Source organism: Cicer arietinum, chromosome 6 (assembly GCF_000331145.2).
Source record: "Cicer arietinum cultivar CDC Frontier isolate Library 1 chromosome 6, Cicar.CDCFrontier_v2.0, whole genome shotgun sequence".
Lineage (NCBI taxonomy): Eukaryota > Viridiplantae > Streptophyta > Magnoliopsida > Fabales > Fabaceae > Cicer > Cicer arietinum.
The window spans coordinates 18,578,428-18,595,640 of NC_021165.2; the positions used below are offsets into that span (position 1 = coordinate 18,578,428).

General features: G+C 31.4%; 2 protein-coding genes across 2 annotated transcripts; one reads left to right on the forward strand and one right to left on the reverse strand.

Annotated features, from left to right (window-relative positions):
• Positions 1 to 5,142: 5,142 nt before the first annotated feature.
• Positions 5,143 to 12,104, forward strand: LOC101491445 (serine/threonine-protein kinase VIK). Its single transcript, XM_004516513.4, has 11 exons — positions 5,143 to 5,578; positions 5,710 to 5,784; positions 5,875 to 5,991; positions 6,933 to 7,027; positions 7,462 to 7,582; positions 7,698 to 7,777; positions 7,964 to 8,023; positions 8,236 to 8,357; positions 8,447 to 8,532; positions 8,610 to 8,725; positions 11,596 to 12,104. The coding sequence occupies exons 1-11, from the start codon at positions 5,318 to 5,320 to the stop codon at positions 11,720 to 11,722; spliced, it is 1,260 nt and encodes a 419-aa protein (XP_004516570.1). The 5' UTR covers positions 5,143 to 5,317; the 3' UTR covers positions 11,723 to 12,104.
• A 1,039-nt stretch (positions 12,105 to 13,143) lies between these two features.
• LOC101490915 (transmembrane emp24 domain-containing protein p24delta9-like) lies at positions 13,144 to 16,380 on the reverse strand. Its single transcript, XM_004516511.4, has 4 exons — positions 15,944 to 16,380; positions 15,355 to 15,564; positions 13,798 to 13,874; positions 13,144 to 13,690 (listed from the first exon to the last, which is right to left on the reverse strand). Exons 1-4 carry the CDS (start codon positions 16,175 to 16,177, stop codon positions 13,546 to 13,548), a joined length of 666 nt encoding a protein of 221 aa, XP_004516568.1. The 5' UTR covers positions 16,178 to 16,380; the 3' UTR covers positions 13,144 to 13,545.
• Between the last annotated feature and the right edge of the window lie 833 nt (positions 16,381 to 17,213).

Sequence of the window (17,213 nt, forward strand, 5' to 3'; positions counted from 1 at the left end):
GACTTGATCGTATAATCAATATGCTAGGAATGCTACACCAGACACATGAGAGTTTATTTGGACACGTCGAGAGCACTACATGGGGTCTTCGTAGAGACGCGTTTGGTGTTAAGTCGTGACACAACTAGATATCTCAATAGAGTGGGGACGGTTTCACCTCTTTCATTCGAATTTGAATTTCCTCAATTAAAATATTGTTGGAAATGATGATGCTTTTAATGAAAAATTCATTGAAAATAATGATGGCATTTTGAGAGCTAGTGTTGTTGTGAATTGAAAAAATTGAGAAGTCCCACATTGGAGGGATACCACACACTAGTAGGGTATATAAGGTGGAGGTAATGAACTTGGGATTGGCCCCAAGGGACACCCCCAATTTTGTGAAGGAGGGAGAACGCAAGCAATATTGACCACCACACGCGCGCCACCGCCGCCGCCCGGCCCGGCTTTGGTTACGTAACTGCCTTCCACCTAGTCAGTAATCAAAGGTTTTCGAATTTCAAAAACAACAAATATTTCTCAATCATCTTTACCTTTTTTAAGTTTTACAGTTTTTTTTCAAAAATAAAATCGTTTGACTTAAAATTTAAATATTACATGTATAATCTTTTCGGTCCAAACGAAAAAAAAAATTGAAAAAAACAAGTAAAATTAAGATAATTGAGAGAGATCGAAGAATGTTTGGATTAAGAGGATCAAAATCCTCTCATCCCGTGTACTTGACTAGTCGGAAAAGTTCACACTTTTCCTTGAATTTCTCCGTCTCGCACCTGCACACATTCATATGTATAAAGTAATAAATTTAAAATTTATTTTTATTATAATTATTATACAATAATAAAGTTTTTAAAAATATTAAAATCATATTTTATATAAATAAAAGATTATAATTTATACTTGAACATTATTAGTGATACCTACTTAATACAAGAACACATTTTATAAAGAGTGGTGTTTATTAAATACAAACATTGTGACATGTTGACCTAAATACTATGAGACCTATTTAGTATTTTTTTTTACAGAATGCTAAATTGGAGTAGTTAAATACCGGAAAGGCATTAAAATTAATAGGTTTAAATATGTTTTTGCTCTTTATAAATATACTTTATTTTAATTTTAATTTTTTTAATTTAATTTATATCCTTGTAAATTTTTACGAGTTTTAAAAATGTCATTTATAAATATTTTTTAGTAAAATAATTATAACATGACTAATTTTAGATGAAATGATACATAGTAATTGTGTAATTGTTGTTGACTAGACAATATTTAATATTTAAAATTAAAATTTATTTTATTAACTCATTTAATTATTTAATTAAAAATTAATTAATTAATAAACCAATTAAATAATAAAACTCAATAATCTTCATCTTCAATCTCAAAAAAATTTTTTAATAAAAACTCAACAGTCTTAATTTTCAACCATAATTTCTTCATTATCAAATTACAAATTCTCATATCTAATTCAAACTCTATAAATTCTAATATTTTATATGACTGATATCGTGGATGCTCTTAGCATCTAAAAAACTCTCAATTTGAATTAAATACATTACACAATAATTGAATTTTACGTGAACATATTACAATGATAGTATTTAATAAGCGTCACTTTGTCCAATCTACCATCTCAATTTATTTTTTCAAATGAAATTCATGGATAACTATATATCATGATAATTCAAAAATGTTCATTTATTTAAATACAATTTATTGAATGTTGATCCACTAAAAAAGTGAAGAAAAAGAGTGACTACAACAATCACTTGTTTCTATTAAACACCCAATTTTCTTGCCCCACAAGTAGGGGTGGGAATAGGTCAGATCAGATTTTGAAAGGTCTGAGTCTTGCCTACGATTAATTTTTTAGGCCTAAGTCTGACCTACGGCCTATCATATGCTTTTTTTCTTCCAATTTGGCCTGACCTGGAAGCCTATTTAAAAGTTTTATTCATATTAAAATATTTAAATGTTCTACACATACCATATGCTCTCCATGTATCAATATCAATGTACATATCTATATATATTAAACAAAAAATAATTTTTCTAACAAAATAATTTTAAAAAAAATCTGAAACAAACATCCTTTAAACTTTAAAATATAATTATTGGTTTCAAATAATTTTTTTTCCTAAAACAAACGCACCCATTATTACCTCTCAAACAAATATGGAAGGACCATTGAGTTCTTGACTAATTGAGTAGCTACCGAATATGGAACGACTACAAAAAATGGACTGACTATCTACCAAATATGAAATGACTACGAAGTGATTGTCTAATTGATAGAATTTAAAATAGGAAATAATATTATTAATATAATAATAAAAAATAACATTAATAAATAATTAAATATATATAAGTAGATCTGTCAGACCTAATAGGCTTTTTTATAAGCTTGAGTCTGACATATTTAAATAAATAGGCTTTAAAACTAGTATGAGCTTAGCCTTTTTATTAAATAGGTCAGACCAGACCATAAGTAGGTCAGACCATATGCCTCTATCGGACGGTCTAACCTATTCTCATCCCTACCCACAAGGGAGTGCTTATACAATATAATATTTATTAAGTAAATAATCCCCATTATGGATGTTCTTAGAGTCTTCAATTGAGAGCATGTTTTTTACCAATGTTTTAAATGGTCAAGCTAGCAAATGTTTTTTTGTGCACTTGTTAAAAAAAAAATGAAAGACAAATATTATGTAAAATGATCAAAATTTAAAATTTCAAAAAATTAAATCCACAGCCTCTAAAATTAAATTTATATTTTTAGTAATTTAACAAGGACGCGGTTAGCTTTTCCCTTTTTTAAAACAACTACTTTTGTAATAGTATTAATGTACTCGTTAATGTGACTTTTTAATACACAAGCTTTTATTTGTCACACTTATATGCAATATATCGGATAGACCTTTAAGTTATACGAAAAATCATATAGGCCATTTAATTTTTTTTAGTCTTAATTTTATTTCAATAATTCTTAGAGAGTTTTTTTATTTTTTAATTTTACTTGGTTCTTATTGATTTTATCAAGAACAACATAATAATTTTTTATGTAATTTCATAATAAAGATTAAAATAAGTTTACGTTTTGCTAATAATCCTAAAATATCTCTCGAATTCTCTCACGTTTAAATATTTTTTATAAATTGATTGAGAATTCATATTTGTATAATTATTACAATCAAAATCATTTAAGAATTATATGAATTTTTTGAAAAAGTTAAAATAATTTTAGATTTTAATTTAATTGATTTGAAATTAAGATAAAAAATATAAATATTTACAAACATAAAAACTTAAACTAACAAAAATAAATAATTAATTAGCATAATAATAAAATATAAATAATTAATATTTTTTTAACTTTAAATGATCGTAAAATATATTTGGCCAAATTTATATTTATAACAACAAATAGTATGTTTAAACAAAAAATGTAATAAAGCATGTAGTTTAATGAAACGTTTGACTTACTTGTTTTTTATTTTATTTTATTTAAAGCATACATCTTGATATAAAAATTACTATAGTATGACAAAAAATGAAGAACTCTCATAAAACTAATTATATTGGTCGTTTATACTCATTATTTATTTATGTAAAATATTAAACTGCTTATTCAAAAAATTTATTAAAAATACTCGACTCACTATAACCAAGAAAATAGGTGTCCAAAATAAAAAAGCCAAGAAAAAAGGACAACACCATCAAGCCCGTAAGTACTGGCTTTTGGAACGCGGAATAGCCGTTATCTAAGTGAAGAGTGAAGACATTTTTCTACGCGGAATAACTCTCTCAATTAAGAATGGACTCTTATATATAATACACTCTAAAATCTTTTACATTTATATCACATCATTCTTTATATATATATTTTATATATATATATATATATATTTATGTAAATGTACGCCATATTTTATATATATATATATATATATATATATATTATATATATATATATATATTATATATATATATATTATATATATATTTATGTAAATGTACGCCATATTTTTTTCTTTAATAATTTCACTCAATTATAAATTGATAAAATAAATAAATAATTATTCATAATTATTGTATTGTGCATATAATATGAATTATTAATTTAGCTATCAATAATTGATATTAATTACTTTATTTTTTAAGATGAATTATTTATTTTATAAAAATGTAATCTCTCGTATATAATAAACAATTCTTTAAAAAAATTAATTTTATTTTTTAATAATAAAAAGAATTTCATTTATTAAATTTTTTCCTATTAATAATTAATAATAAATGTTGCTAATTTACATATGTTTCTCTTCATGAATGTATAATTTAACAACTTAACACTCATTAATTTGGTCAAGAGACTATCTTTTTAATATTTTAAATAAATAAAGTTAAAAAATAAATTTGATTATTAATGATTAAAGGAATTGTCGGTCTTTATTATGTGCCTAATTGTTAAAAAGATTTTATTTATATTCTTAAATTCATTACCAATCAAATAATTTAATTTTTTAAATATCAATTATTTTTTATTTTTATTTTATTTTAATCGTGATGGAGTAGATTAAATTAGCAGTAGTAGATATATTGAGTAAAAAAAGAAGCAGTAGTAGATTATTAAAAGAATAATATATAAATTTGACTGTAAAAGATATTATACAAAATTTATAACATCAATCATTTAGTTTTTTTTTAGGTAATGAAATAAATTTATTGAAAGGGAATTATATCCGTACGATAATTTAAGATAGAACAGATATAACTGATCAAATTTATAATATGTAGATCTAATAACTATCTTTAAATTATTAAAGTTTAATTATTGATTATAATTACTGCAAATTTACACATAACAACTTCCAAATTTGTGAGCAGTTGTATTATGATTTAGATTATTGATTTTTAATTAATAATGTAATTATAATTTCATTTGTTTTTAGTGAATACTTTGATCTTAAAGGTTAAAGGATGGGTCTCACTTTATAAAAATCCAGGGTGATCCAATAAATAAATAGATAAATAAATTTGATTATCATAAATTGAAAATCTAGTTGAAGGATCCGTCCAGGTAATAATAATAATAAAAATAGAAAGGACATAAGGAATGGGCATGAACGCGTATACCCCACACGCAGCCAAGGAAAAGGAAAATGAAAGTGTGAAAGAAGAAAATGCTTGGTACTGGACACCCGCGTTTCGTTTCATTTCGTTAAAGGGAAATAACCGACACTGAAACAAACAGTTGAAACTTGAAAAACCGAAACCATTTTTCTCTGAAATAATTGAATCGTGAAATTAACATATGAGTTCAGGAAGCAGCAGCAGCAAAGACAAAGAGAAGGCGCGAGTGAGCCGCACGTCACTCATACTATGGCACGCTCATCAAAACGACGCCGCTGCGGTTCGGAAGCTTCTTCATGAAGATCCTTCGCTTGTCAATGCTACAGATTACGATAACCGCACTCCGCTTCACGTCGCTTCACTCCACGGTTGGATCGACGTCGCTAAATGCTTAATTGAATTCGGCGCCGATGTCAACTCTCAGGATCGTTGGAAAAACACCGTAATTTTTAATCCTATTTCTCTCTCTCTCTCTCTCTCTCTCTCTCTCTCTCTGTTTCTCTGTGCTTGATTTATTGTGAAACGAAATTGAAATTTAGGTTTTTTGTTTTTTTTTTTGTTTTTTGTGAATAGCCTTTGGCTGATGCAGAAGGATCTAAACAGACTAGTATGATTGAGCTTTTGAAATCACACGGAGGCTTGTCTTTTGTAAGTTTTTTTCTTCTTCTTCTTTTGAATCTTTTATTTTATTTATCTATTCGTTCAGTTGAATCATTTCTAGGTTTGGTGGTGATGTAGGGACAAACCGGAAGCCATTTTGAACCTAGGCCAGTTCCGCCACCGTTGCCGAACAAGTGTGATTGGGAAATTGAACCTTCTGAGCTTGACTTCTCAAGTTCTGCGCGTATTGGAAAGGTATTGTTTTATGCGTTTTATTCATTTCATTCGGACTGTATGTGTTATATTCGGGAGAATTTTCAGATATTAATTTCAAAACTTGCTGTGTTTTTTTAGTCAACTCTTGGTTCTGCTACTGTTTCTCAGCGTAGACATAGATTATTCTGCTACTGTTTCTCAGTGTAGACATAGATTATTCTGCTACTGTTTCTTAGAGTTGTGTCTTCTTGTTTTGACAACGAATATCAGGCCGTATGTATGAACAGCGTTTATAGTTGATTGTCTGTCTCTTGGTATTTTGTTGTTGTATGATCATCTACTGGCAGTTAAACGTGTTTTATTCTATATATCGAGATATTTATTCCAAAACTTGCTGTATTTTAGTCAACTCTGTTATGCTCGACTTCTGCAACTGTTTCTTAGTGTAGAAATGGATTATTCCGTGAAATTCATTGTGTTGTCCCTAGAGACCTAGAATTGTGAGCCATCCATTCCTGACTAGCGTAGATCAGTATGTATGAAGTATGAACTACTGTCTTTCTCTCTGTATATTGTTGTTGCATGATCATCATAGGGTCAACGGTGTTATATTTTATTTACGGCTTATCGAAAAAAAGGCTACAAAACAGACAAGTTTGTTATTTATGTTAATGTTAGTTACCTTAATTTCTTTTCTTGTATGCATGTAGTGTTTCTTGCTGCTACTTTTGTTTAATTTTGCTAACTTAATGATTTTTGTTCCTCTTCTCTTGCTTTTACTTTGTTTATTTTCACTGCATTTTTCTTTATTTCTTTTTTGAGAGAACTGTATGCGCTCAATGTTTCTTGCTGCTACTTTTGTGCTTTGATTTGCCCAGTGTATTTTTGCATTTGCAATTTCACTTTTGCATTTAAGCTATTGATAAACTAAATTTGGATGCCCAGTTTGGTCTTTTGTCAATGATGTATGATCCACGCAGGGATCTTTTGGTGAGATTTTGAAAGCCCATTGGCGCGGAACACCAGTTGCTGTCAAGCGCATTCTTCCATCTCTTTCAGAAGATAAAATGGTGATGTGAGAGCCTTTCTTTTATCTCCTGCGATTATTGTGATAAATGTTCTCTGACTGCATGGGGCTGATGATGATGAATCTGTTAAAATAAATTTCTCCGCTGTCAAGTTGTATGTGGGACTATATGGTAAATTATAAACAAGTAATTAAACTGTTTTTGTTGAAGGTATTTTTTCAGGTTGAATCTACTTTCCCTCTTGAAACAAAGGATTTATTCTTAACCCATTAGATATTCAGACTTCTAATTTTTATACTGAATAATTAAAACCAAAGGAAGCGAAGGCAGTTTTTTCTTTTTTGCTGCGACAAACCATATTTTATCTATGTACTAGGCTCCTTGGTTTTTCTGTCATCTCGTATGTGTCACAGACTCACAGGCTTTTCCTTTTGTCTCACTCTATATCTGTGTTTATTGTGTGTGTTAATTTTTATTACAGTCAGGACTTTAGGCATGAGGTCAATTTGTTGGTGAAGCTTCGACACCCCAATATAGTTCAGTTTCTTGGAGCTGTTACTGACAGGAAGCCCCTCATGTTAATTACTGAGTATCTAAGAGGGGTATGTGAATGAAATATAAGTCCTTCCAATTGAGCACTCCAAACCTAGTTTCAGAGCTAGTAAACTTATGTAAACTTTTGCTTTAAAATTGAACTTTTGTTTCCTTCATGTATAGGGTGATCTTCACCAGTACCTCAAAGATAAAGGTTCACTTAGCCCTTCAGCAGCTATAAACTTTTCCATGGATATTGCCAGGTACGGTATCTTACCCTCAATAATATGGGCCATGTACAACAATGGCATGTTCAGAGCATCATGTATCTTATCAATACCGAAATAAAAGCATTTGGAAATCTAAAGGTGTTACCAAAGATTCAGCTTGATTTAATCTGATCTTTTAGCTAAATTGCTAATCTATATTTTGTGATTTTTTTTTTGTAGAGGAATGGCCTATCTTCACAATGAACCAAATGTTATAATTCATAGAGACCTAAAGCCAAGGTAAGTTTGTTATCTTCCAGATAAACGTGAATATATTCGCTCAATATGGATTACATGCCATAGACTAGTATTGTTATGGTGCATTAGTTATAATAAGTTGAAGAAAAATTGGCTTTTATTCAAGACTGACAGTATTTTGTGTCATCGAGAACATATATCTGGAATTTAGAAGCATCTGAATTAATGTTAAAGTTTACTTTCCAAAATTTTAGGAATGTTCTTTTAGTCAACTCTAGTGCTGACCATTTAAAAGTTGGAGATTTTGGATTGAGCAAGCTTATCACTGTCCAAAGTTCTCATGATGTATACAAGATGACCGGTGAAACTGGGAGCTGTGAGTATTCTAGAAGTTCTTTTAGAGGATAAAGTTGTCATTCTTATACAATACTTAATTTAATTTTCTTCTTCTTGGGAATAAAACAGATCGCTATATGGCTCCGGAAGTTTTCAAACATCGGAGGTATGACAAGAAGGTTGATGTGTACTCTTTTGCAATGATTTTGTATGAGGTAATTTTTCTTGCTTAATTATCTGTTTACATGACACTATTTGAAGCTGCTTTTAAATCATGTCTCATTTCATGCAGATGCTTGAAGGTGAACCACCTTTTGCAAGTTATGAGCCTTATGATGGCGCAAAGCATGCAGCTGAAGGGCACAGGCCTTCTTTTCGAGCAAAGGGTTATGTCCCTGAATTGCAAGAGTAAGTCATTTATGAAATATTTCTTGTAGTTTTATTCAATTTCTTAGCTTTCATCAATTTATACGAAATTGTAGTTCTTGATACGGTATCACACTCTGTTTGAGCATGTGGTCAACAATTTGTGCTGTTATATGTTTCTACGTGGATCTATGCTTTGTCCACGCTTCAAGCCCAAAAATATTTCGTATAATGGGCTATGTGTGAGAGATATAAATCAGTTCTGATTTGCATCTAATAGCTAAAGTTAGTTTTTAAGAGAGGAGGCCTTGACAGACAGTCTTGAACTAAAACTGCTCAAACGTAAGCTACATGCTTTCTGGTTAAACTAATGTGGATGTGACTTTTCTCTTATGGATTAGCATACGAAAAGGAGAATCAATTTCTTAAAGTGGTATAGTTAGAACTTAGAAGTCCACCTATGATAGGACACTAGATATTGGGCCTTGGCCCAATAGATAGGTTGGTTAGAGAATAAGAGTTAGTTAGTATATTCACTGTCTTTATAAAATTCTGTCATAGGTTTCTGTTATAAAAGAGAGGGAAGGGTAATTAGAAAATCATTCAGAAATATAGCTAGAAAACAGCTTGGAGAATATTTCTCTGGATTAGGAGCAGTTGTGCTCTGATTTAGGAGTTCTTAGAACTCTGGTTTAGTTCCTTTTCTGCATTTTCAGATTTCCAGCATTGTAAGAGCTTCAGAGCTCATCAATTCCAGTCAATAAAATTCTGGTTTCTATCATTGGTCCGACCTGCCGGATTATCGAGAGGAGCTAGCGTTGTCGCGATCTCGCAGTTGATACCAGAAACGTCTAAAAATTTGGATGCGTTGGCAGTGCGACTTGATGCGGTGGAAAACTCGTGGCTTCAAGCGTTGTCAGAAATTCGCGAATCTCTGTTAACAGAGTTCTCAAAACTGTCAGAATGTTCTTTAAGAGGTGTTCAACAACATCGTTTTGAGGAGGATCGTTCTTTCCATTTCAGCGCAGATTCCATATCCGAAAACAAGATAACGACTATCCCAAGGTTTAGCGTGATGAAATCAACCATTGATTCTGTTGATTATTCACTGTAAAAGTTGAAGAAGGAAGAAAGGTCAAATGACAAGGAGACGCCGGTGTTAAAAGTGGTCGATGCATCAATTAATGTCAGGGAAGATGCTCGCGTCAAAGGATTAGAACCTGAGACTGAAATGATTGTTGATGCAGTGGAGAGAAAGGTGGAAAGAGGATCAAGGGTGAGTGATGGAGAAAAGCTGTCAAGAAAAAGAGCAGACAAAGACAGATCGAGGGGGAAAGTGACGGAGGCGCCAAGACTGTTGAAGGATGAAGGGAGATCCCGAACGAAGCAAGTGGTGCGCCGTCCGCCGCCGAAACCTCCAGAACCGCCGGACCCTGGTTCAAGGGCAGCGACTTTCCCACAACTACAGAAGACGCCGACGAAGAGATCCACGACGAGGATGGGATCTGGATTGATGGAGCGAGCTTGTTTCAACTTCGCTTCAGTTGGGAAAGTTCTACATGAAAGAAGGGAAGAATGGGAGTTTGGTAAGTTGAAAACATCTCTAAATCTATTTGGCCAGGCCCAGGGCAATATTACAATTTGGGCTGATCCAACTCTATCCACAATATACTTTAAAACAATTGGGGTGCTTACAACAGGGCGATGTTAGAAAAGTTATGGGAGTTTCTTGCCAAGGGAAAGACCACAATACCATTCAATTCAGCAGTGGTGATCATACCATGGGACCCAGCAGAACTCAATTTCCCTATGACAGCTACAGCTGGTGACTACTGCTGGAGTGGTTTGCTCATTTCCCATGGGTTGCTCACCTTTGTGTATGATAGAGGCAAATTTTTGGTGCGGATGAAAGATTGGCAGTACAGGATGTATATTTCAGCCTCGAGGACAAGACTGTTTTCAAGGGGGCGGGATTGATAGGACACTAGATATTGAGCCTTGGCCCAATATATAGGTTGATTAGAGAATAAAAGTTAGTTAGTATATTCACTGACTTTATGGAATTCTCTTACAGATTTCTGTTATAAAAGAGAGGGAAGGGTAGTTAGAAAGTCATTCAGAAATATAGTTAGAAAACAGTTAGGAGAATATTTCTCTGGATTAGGAGCAGTTGTGCTCTGGTTTAGGAGTTCTTAGAACTCTGGTTTAGTTCATTTTCTACATTTTCAGATTTCCAGCATTGCAAGAGCTTCAGAGCTCATCATTTCCAGTCAAGAAAATTCTGGTTTCTATTAACCTACTTATTCGGGTCTTATATTACTTACCAAGATGCTTCTAACAGAGAAGATACTTCATGTCCGAGCATGCAGCACCACCTTTTATGATTTCATCTCTTTTCCATGTTACAAACTCATTTTATTTTATTTAAGATTTTCAATTGCATATGTTCTTGTGTGTTTTAAATTGTTCTGTATAACTAAGGCAATACACCAGTACTACTAGGCTTTTACTATGGTATGTTTCCTCAAAATCACAGAAGGCATCTTAGTTTGTTGTTGCTTCTTTTACTTTTATACTGACGATGCATCTTTGATCTTACTTTGTGTAGCAGTATGCTTTAATCTCTCATTGTCTGATTGATAATGGCATTTATAGAAAAGAAACACGATTAATAAGGATATGGGTCATTATATACTTAACACCCATCAACTAGATAAAGCATAATATAAAATTACACATCAAAATGCTGGTCAACACATTTAATTAGACATTCTGGAATGCTTTGTAAATTAGGGTCTCAAAAGTGACAGCAAGTAAAATATTTATTTTGTTCACATCAAATGTCTAATAAAACAGCTTTTGGCTTTACTCATATAGGTAATCTTATGGGCTTTGGTCTTACATGTTCTCAGGTTAACGAAGCAGTGTTGGGCTGCTGATATGAATCAAAGACCTCATTTCATAGAGATCCTTAAGCGGCTCGAAAAGATCAAGGAAAATCTACCTTCGGACCATCATTGGCACTTGTTCACTTCATAAATATTTATGCGCGTTGACATATTCAGAAATTCAGATAATTTATTTGCCATTACCATCACTGCCGGATCTATAGATTGGTAAAGCTTAACTGGAAAACCTGCAAAATCAACATTTGATTTAGACTGTTTGGATTAATGACCAGAACAGGCGATGTTCATTGCTTTTCTCTGGTTTCTTTGTTTCAATTCTACTTCCTCATTAAAGTCCATGTCCTGTCCAAGGGAGCATATGATGATACGCAAGTTGTTGCACAAGTTTAATGTGTTTAAGTGTACAAACCAATTGAAGTAGGCAAATCATACAGTCTGATGTGTTGTGTTTTCTTTTTTTCCTTCATATTTTTGGTTAAAAAATTAATAATAATTTTCATTCTTGTGGTATAGATGTTATCGAATTCTTTGGGTTTGCCCCTCTCGTACAAGTTTCTTTTGCTGTTTTCATGTGAATTCCGTTGGCTGCTGTGGAAAAATTTAGTATTAAATTGAGGACTGGGAACCATCAAGAGTAAATAGTCGCCTTATACAATCCCACCTTCTGCTTTAAAAGCGAAAATAGAGAAAATGAGACAGATGTGCCACGTTCTATGTTTTGGAGCTAAAGAATGATATATTTTTTACGTGAATTTGAAGGGAAGTTTATACATTTGATAAGCCTTGTATATTTGCTATGTCTAGGGAAGTTTATACATTTAATAAGCTATATAAAAAACTATGTCTATACATTTAATAAGCTATAAAAAAATTGCGGAATACATGTATTTCTTTTCGTGGTTTAGCGAATGATCGAAACTTTTAATTAGCTTACATAACGTAAGGTGCGTGAGAGCAGAGTGGAGTTCTAGTTTCTGCTGGGCATCTTTGGTTAAGAATAGTTTTGGTTGATCCTCTAACACCCATACATTCAAGCATCATTAAATATAAATTTAATTGTAATTTTAATTCTCTTAATTTTACTATTTCACAAAATTGATCTTATAGGTTTAACTAAAAACTAATGACATAAAATGTTTTAAATAATGACATATGATACAATTATATAGAATAATTAACACCTATAAAATTGAAATCAAATACCATAAAAATTTAAATTTCAACTTAATTTTTTTTTATATTTTTAATTTAATTAATAACACAACTAATTAATGCATCCAAATAGTTCTATGTCATAAAATTGTATGTTACGCCATTAAATATATATCAAATCATCATTTTTTAGTTCAAATATCTAAGAAAAATACTAAAACTATCGATTTTTAAAATAAAATGACCAATTTTGTAAATCAATAATAATAGAACGACCAAAACTACAATTAAGTCTTAAATATAATACCAAATTCTATTGAGTTATTTTCAGCTCAACTTCAAACAAAAGCACTACTATTCCTATGTAACTATTAATCCATCAATAAAACAAGCCGTAGCTAGCTTAAAAACTAACTCGATTCATTTTCAGATGAAAAATTATGTTCTCACACCTGGTAAGTGAAATAAGTAAAGGATAAAATAAAAGATAGGAAAGTAAATGATATTTTCTGGTAATCTATCATTGTCTCAAATGTCAAATCTCAATAGATAGGAGGTGGTTATGAACAATTGAACATAAATGCTTAGCTGAATTGCAATTTCACCAGACCACCATCTTGTCTAACCCTCGTATTGCGGTACATCAATTCCTTTGAAACTCATCTTGTAATACCTGATTTGCATTTCACAAAGGGAGTGTTCTGAGATAAACTGACTACCATTATGTGTATCCTCTGGATAAATTAATGCATGTATATTTTACAAGAGCACAAAAGGGGGGGAAAAAAAACTATCACAATTTTAAATTAGTTTCTTTTTCTCGAAGAAGGACTTCAAGTGCCATAGTTGCAACCCTGCCACTGATAAGCAGACGAAGAGTGAAAGCAAACTCAACCAGAACATTCTGGAGTCAGTTGTTCTGTTGAGCTCCTGCATTTCTTCTTCTCTGGAAAGGAAAAAATTAACAAAAATAAGAATGACGCTTGTTATGATATCCTATGTCAAATGAATTGAATTCAGTTTTAAGAATTTTCAGCCAGTTGGGATTTCTACCTTTCACGAAGATAAAACATCTCATCATGAATGGAAGCAACAGTATCTTGTAACTTCTTTATCTCTAATTCCATTACCTGGTACACGTGGATGAGATAATTGTGAGAATTTTTCCGATCAAACATTAAGTTAACAAACATCACAATTTCTCCAAACTAATTGAAAACCAAAGAATTGAGTATATATATCATATATGTCTAAAATGGCAAACGAATGTGACAAGAAGACTTTGACAAGGTTCAGATTTGCTCCAAAATGAGGTACAAAAGTGATATCCATCCATCCAGGGTGTAGTAAACTCCACCGAAAAGATATAGGGGAGGTAAATAAATATAAGGAGTTTAGCAATCTTTCAAGAATGTCAATTTTGTCGAGAGAAAAATAAGCCAACAATATAAATCACTGTCGATAATCAATATCAAATCAATGGAAAGAAAACCAAAATCTACATGTACTATGGAAAATGAATTGCATACAAATGACCACCATTCAATAGTCAAGATACACATCTTACAGTAAAAAGCTTGCCATATTTAGAAATATAAACGACCTCCCATTATTAATATTCACCATCAAGGCTGCAAACCTTTAACTCTAAATATCTACCTATTTGGATCCGGATTTCCCAGTCACAAAATCCATGCAGTCAGCAATTTTTTACCATCTAATCACGGATCACATACCAAATTTACTTTTCACTTTCTTTTAAATCCGAGTTTCAGAACTTCAAATCTAAGACATCGATCAAAGATCAAACAATTCAGAATTCTTGACTGCACGACTGTAAGGATTCCATGACAGAAGGAGGTCCAGATCTCTAGCTTCCTAACCGGTTAATGACATCATAAATTACTAGACCAATCACAATGAGCTTCAGCCAGTAAAGCTCATGTAGGATACATTCACCTCATACTATAAGCTAGCCTAGGGGGTTACATTGAAAAGAGTACAACTCCTTGATTTTTTGGTTGTATGAAAGCCACACGATCATTATGACTAAATTAAAAGCACAACTTGATATTCCAAAATTACTTGTACTACATGGTAATTATTGATTTACTTATTTGCATTTTTCCCAGAAGCACACCTGCTAAAGTCGAGCATACTCCTAATATAATAATACAGTCATCCATAACCGGATCAAAAACACTGTAAGATATCATATCCTCACAAAATCTCGACATAGCCACAAATGCCGCACAGTAATACTCAGTTCAGTCCATATCAGCTCTCCTTAAAAATGAGTGGAATGCAACTGAAAGAATCTATTCAACCTATTAATAATATACACAAATCACAATGCTACAAAATGTAATCCTACAGAAATCACCAATAAAAACAACAAATAATTAAAACAATCACAATTAATCAAAAAAATGTATCAACAAAACAAATTTAGTAAGTAGTGTTTAATGCAACCCTTAATTTAATGTACAACTGGTTTCTGACCAATTGTGCTTACTCATGCTAGAATTAGCAAGAAACAACACAGTACAAGATAAAAAAAATTAACTGAGGTATATATATCATATAAAGATTTCAGATTTGAGTACTTACATCAACTTGGCCTTTCTTAGCAACATTAGACCAATCTTTAGCTGCCACACCAGTCTTCCATTCCAAATCAATAGTCAACGTTACAGGTGGTTTGTTATCCACAGCCCAGAAACAAGTCATGTAGTCTCCACTTTCTGCTGCAACAAATGCAAACTGACCCGATTGAACACGATCTCCATAGTGAAAGTTGTTCCCATGAGACGAAGTTACCTAAACCCAAAAAAAAAAAAAAAAAAAAAAAAAAAAAACAATAACCCCTTAACCAAAAACCATCAAAATTGTTCAAAGTAACACACCAGTCTTCCATTCCAAATCAATAGTCAACGTTACAGGTGGTTTGTTATCCACAGCCCAGAAACAAGTCATGTAGTCTCCACTTTCTGCTGCAACAAATGCAAACTGACCCGATTGAACACGATCTCCATAGTGAAAGTTGTTCCCATGAGACGAAGTTACCTAAACCCAAAAAAAAAAAAAAAAAAAAAAAATCAAACACACAATTACCCATTAACCAAAAACCATCAAAATTGATTCAAAGTAAAGAAATTCAATACTTGGTAAGAAAAAGTTTGGATTTTGATTTTGTTACCCGAACAGTGAATCTATGAGAATCGGGTAAAGGGTAACCCTCGTTAGGATTGATGACTGTGTACTTGCCAACTGTCATGGAGTTGCTCTTGATGTCTTCGGAGATGCATTTGGTGTGACCAGATTGGAGTTCGAATCTAAGGGATTCAATGGAAGAAGAAAACAGTACCAAAATTAGAAGAGAAAGATGCAAAAGGGGTTTGTGGTTAAACCTAATAATTGGTATTATTATCATAGTGAAAGTAGGATTGAAGACAGAAAAGTGAAAATCGAGAGAAAGTTGAGGAGTGATTAGATTCTGAGGAGAAAGAGAAAGAAGAAGGTGAATCAGAATTCAGAAGGGTTTCAGCGTGAGAGTTGAGAAAATTAATTATGTTTCCAACAAAACAAGGTGCCAACTATTACTGCTTCAATAACTAGGATGTCAAACTTAGGTTCTTACGTGGTTGTCTTTCATTGGAAGGTACACGTACATCAATTTATAATTCTTTGAGTTTAATTCTAGTATCATGTTAAAGGTACTAAAACTAAAAATTAAAGAAAATACTCTCTCCCTCTCTAATTTTTTTCTTTTAGCATTTTATTTTTATTTTCTGTAATTTTGTTTCTTTTTTAGAGAATTGAGATAATGTATTTTCTTTTATACTTTTAACAACTTCAAAATATGTATTAAATAAATTTCATTTTTACTTAATAAATAAAAGATAATAAAATTAAATTAATTTAAATTTATTATTTGTGTGTCCATAACTAAATCAAAGTTTAGGTATAGAAAAAATAATGTATAAACTTTCAAAGTATTAAACAAAATTTTTAAGATAAAACTTCTACATTTAGATATTAACCTACCATAACTTCAAATACATATATCAGTTTTTCTTTTCTTTTCTTTTGCGTTTAACAAGTTAGGTTGAGAGTAAATTCCTTACCTTCTCTTTTTTTAATAATGGAACAATATGGTTGTGTTTTTGGCTTTTTGTATGAAGTTTGCTATACCTCCTTTGATTCAAACTATAAGTCTACAAATGTTTCAATTTTGTTTAAAATAATGCAACAATGTGGTAGTTTTCTTGGCTTTTTGTATGAAGTTTACCTTACCTCTATTGATTTAAAAAATATATATACACACGTACATAGTACGCGTGTTTGCTAGATATATAGTGAATTTTAATATTATTTTAAAATTATTTATTATTATTTTAAATTTTAGTGTCTTCTGAGTGTAATCGAGTAAATTAATTCTCTAAATCGTGTAAGATTTCAATAAGTAG

Coding starts and splice junctions, on each gene's coding strand:
- LOC101491445 (XM_004516513.4), top strand. CDS start 5,318: ATGAGTTCAGGAAGCAGCAGCAGCAAAGACAAAGAGAAGGCGCGAGTG. Junction 5,992..6,932: donor GTTCTGCGCGTATTGGAAAG/GTATTGTTTTAT, acceptor TGATCCACGCAG/GGATCTTTTGGTGAGATTTT. Junction 7,778..7,963: donor TTTTCCATGGATATTGCCAG/GTACGGTATCTT, acceptor TTTTTTTTGTAG/AGGAATGGCCTATCTTCACA.
- LOC101490915 (XM_004516511.4), bottom strand. CDS start 16,177: ATGATAATAATACCAATTATTAGGTTTAACCACAAACCCCTTTTGCAT. Junction 15,565..15,943: donor CTCATAGATTCACTGTTCGG/GTAACAAAATCA, acceptor TTTTGGGTTTAG/GTAACTTCGTCTCATGGGAA. Junction 13,691..13,797: donor ATGTTTTATCTTCGTGAAAG/GTAGAAATCCCA, acceptor TTTCCTTTCCAG/AGAAGAAGAAATGCAGGAGC.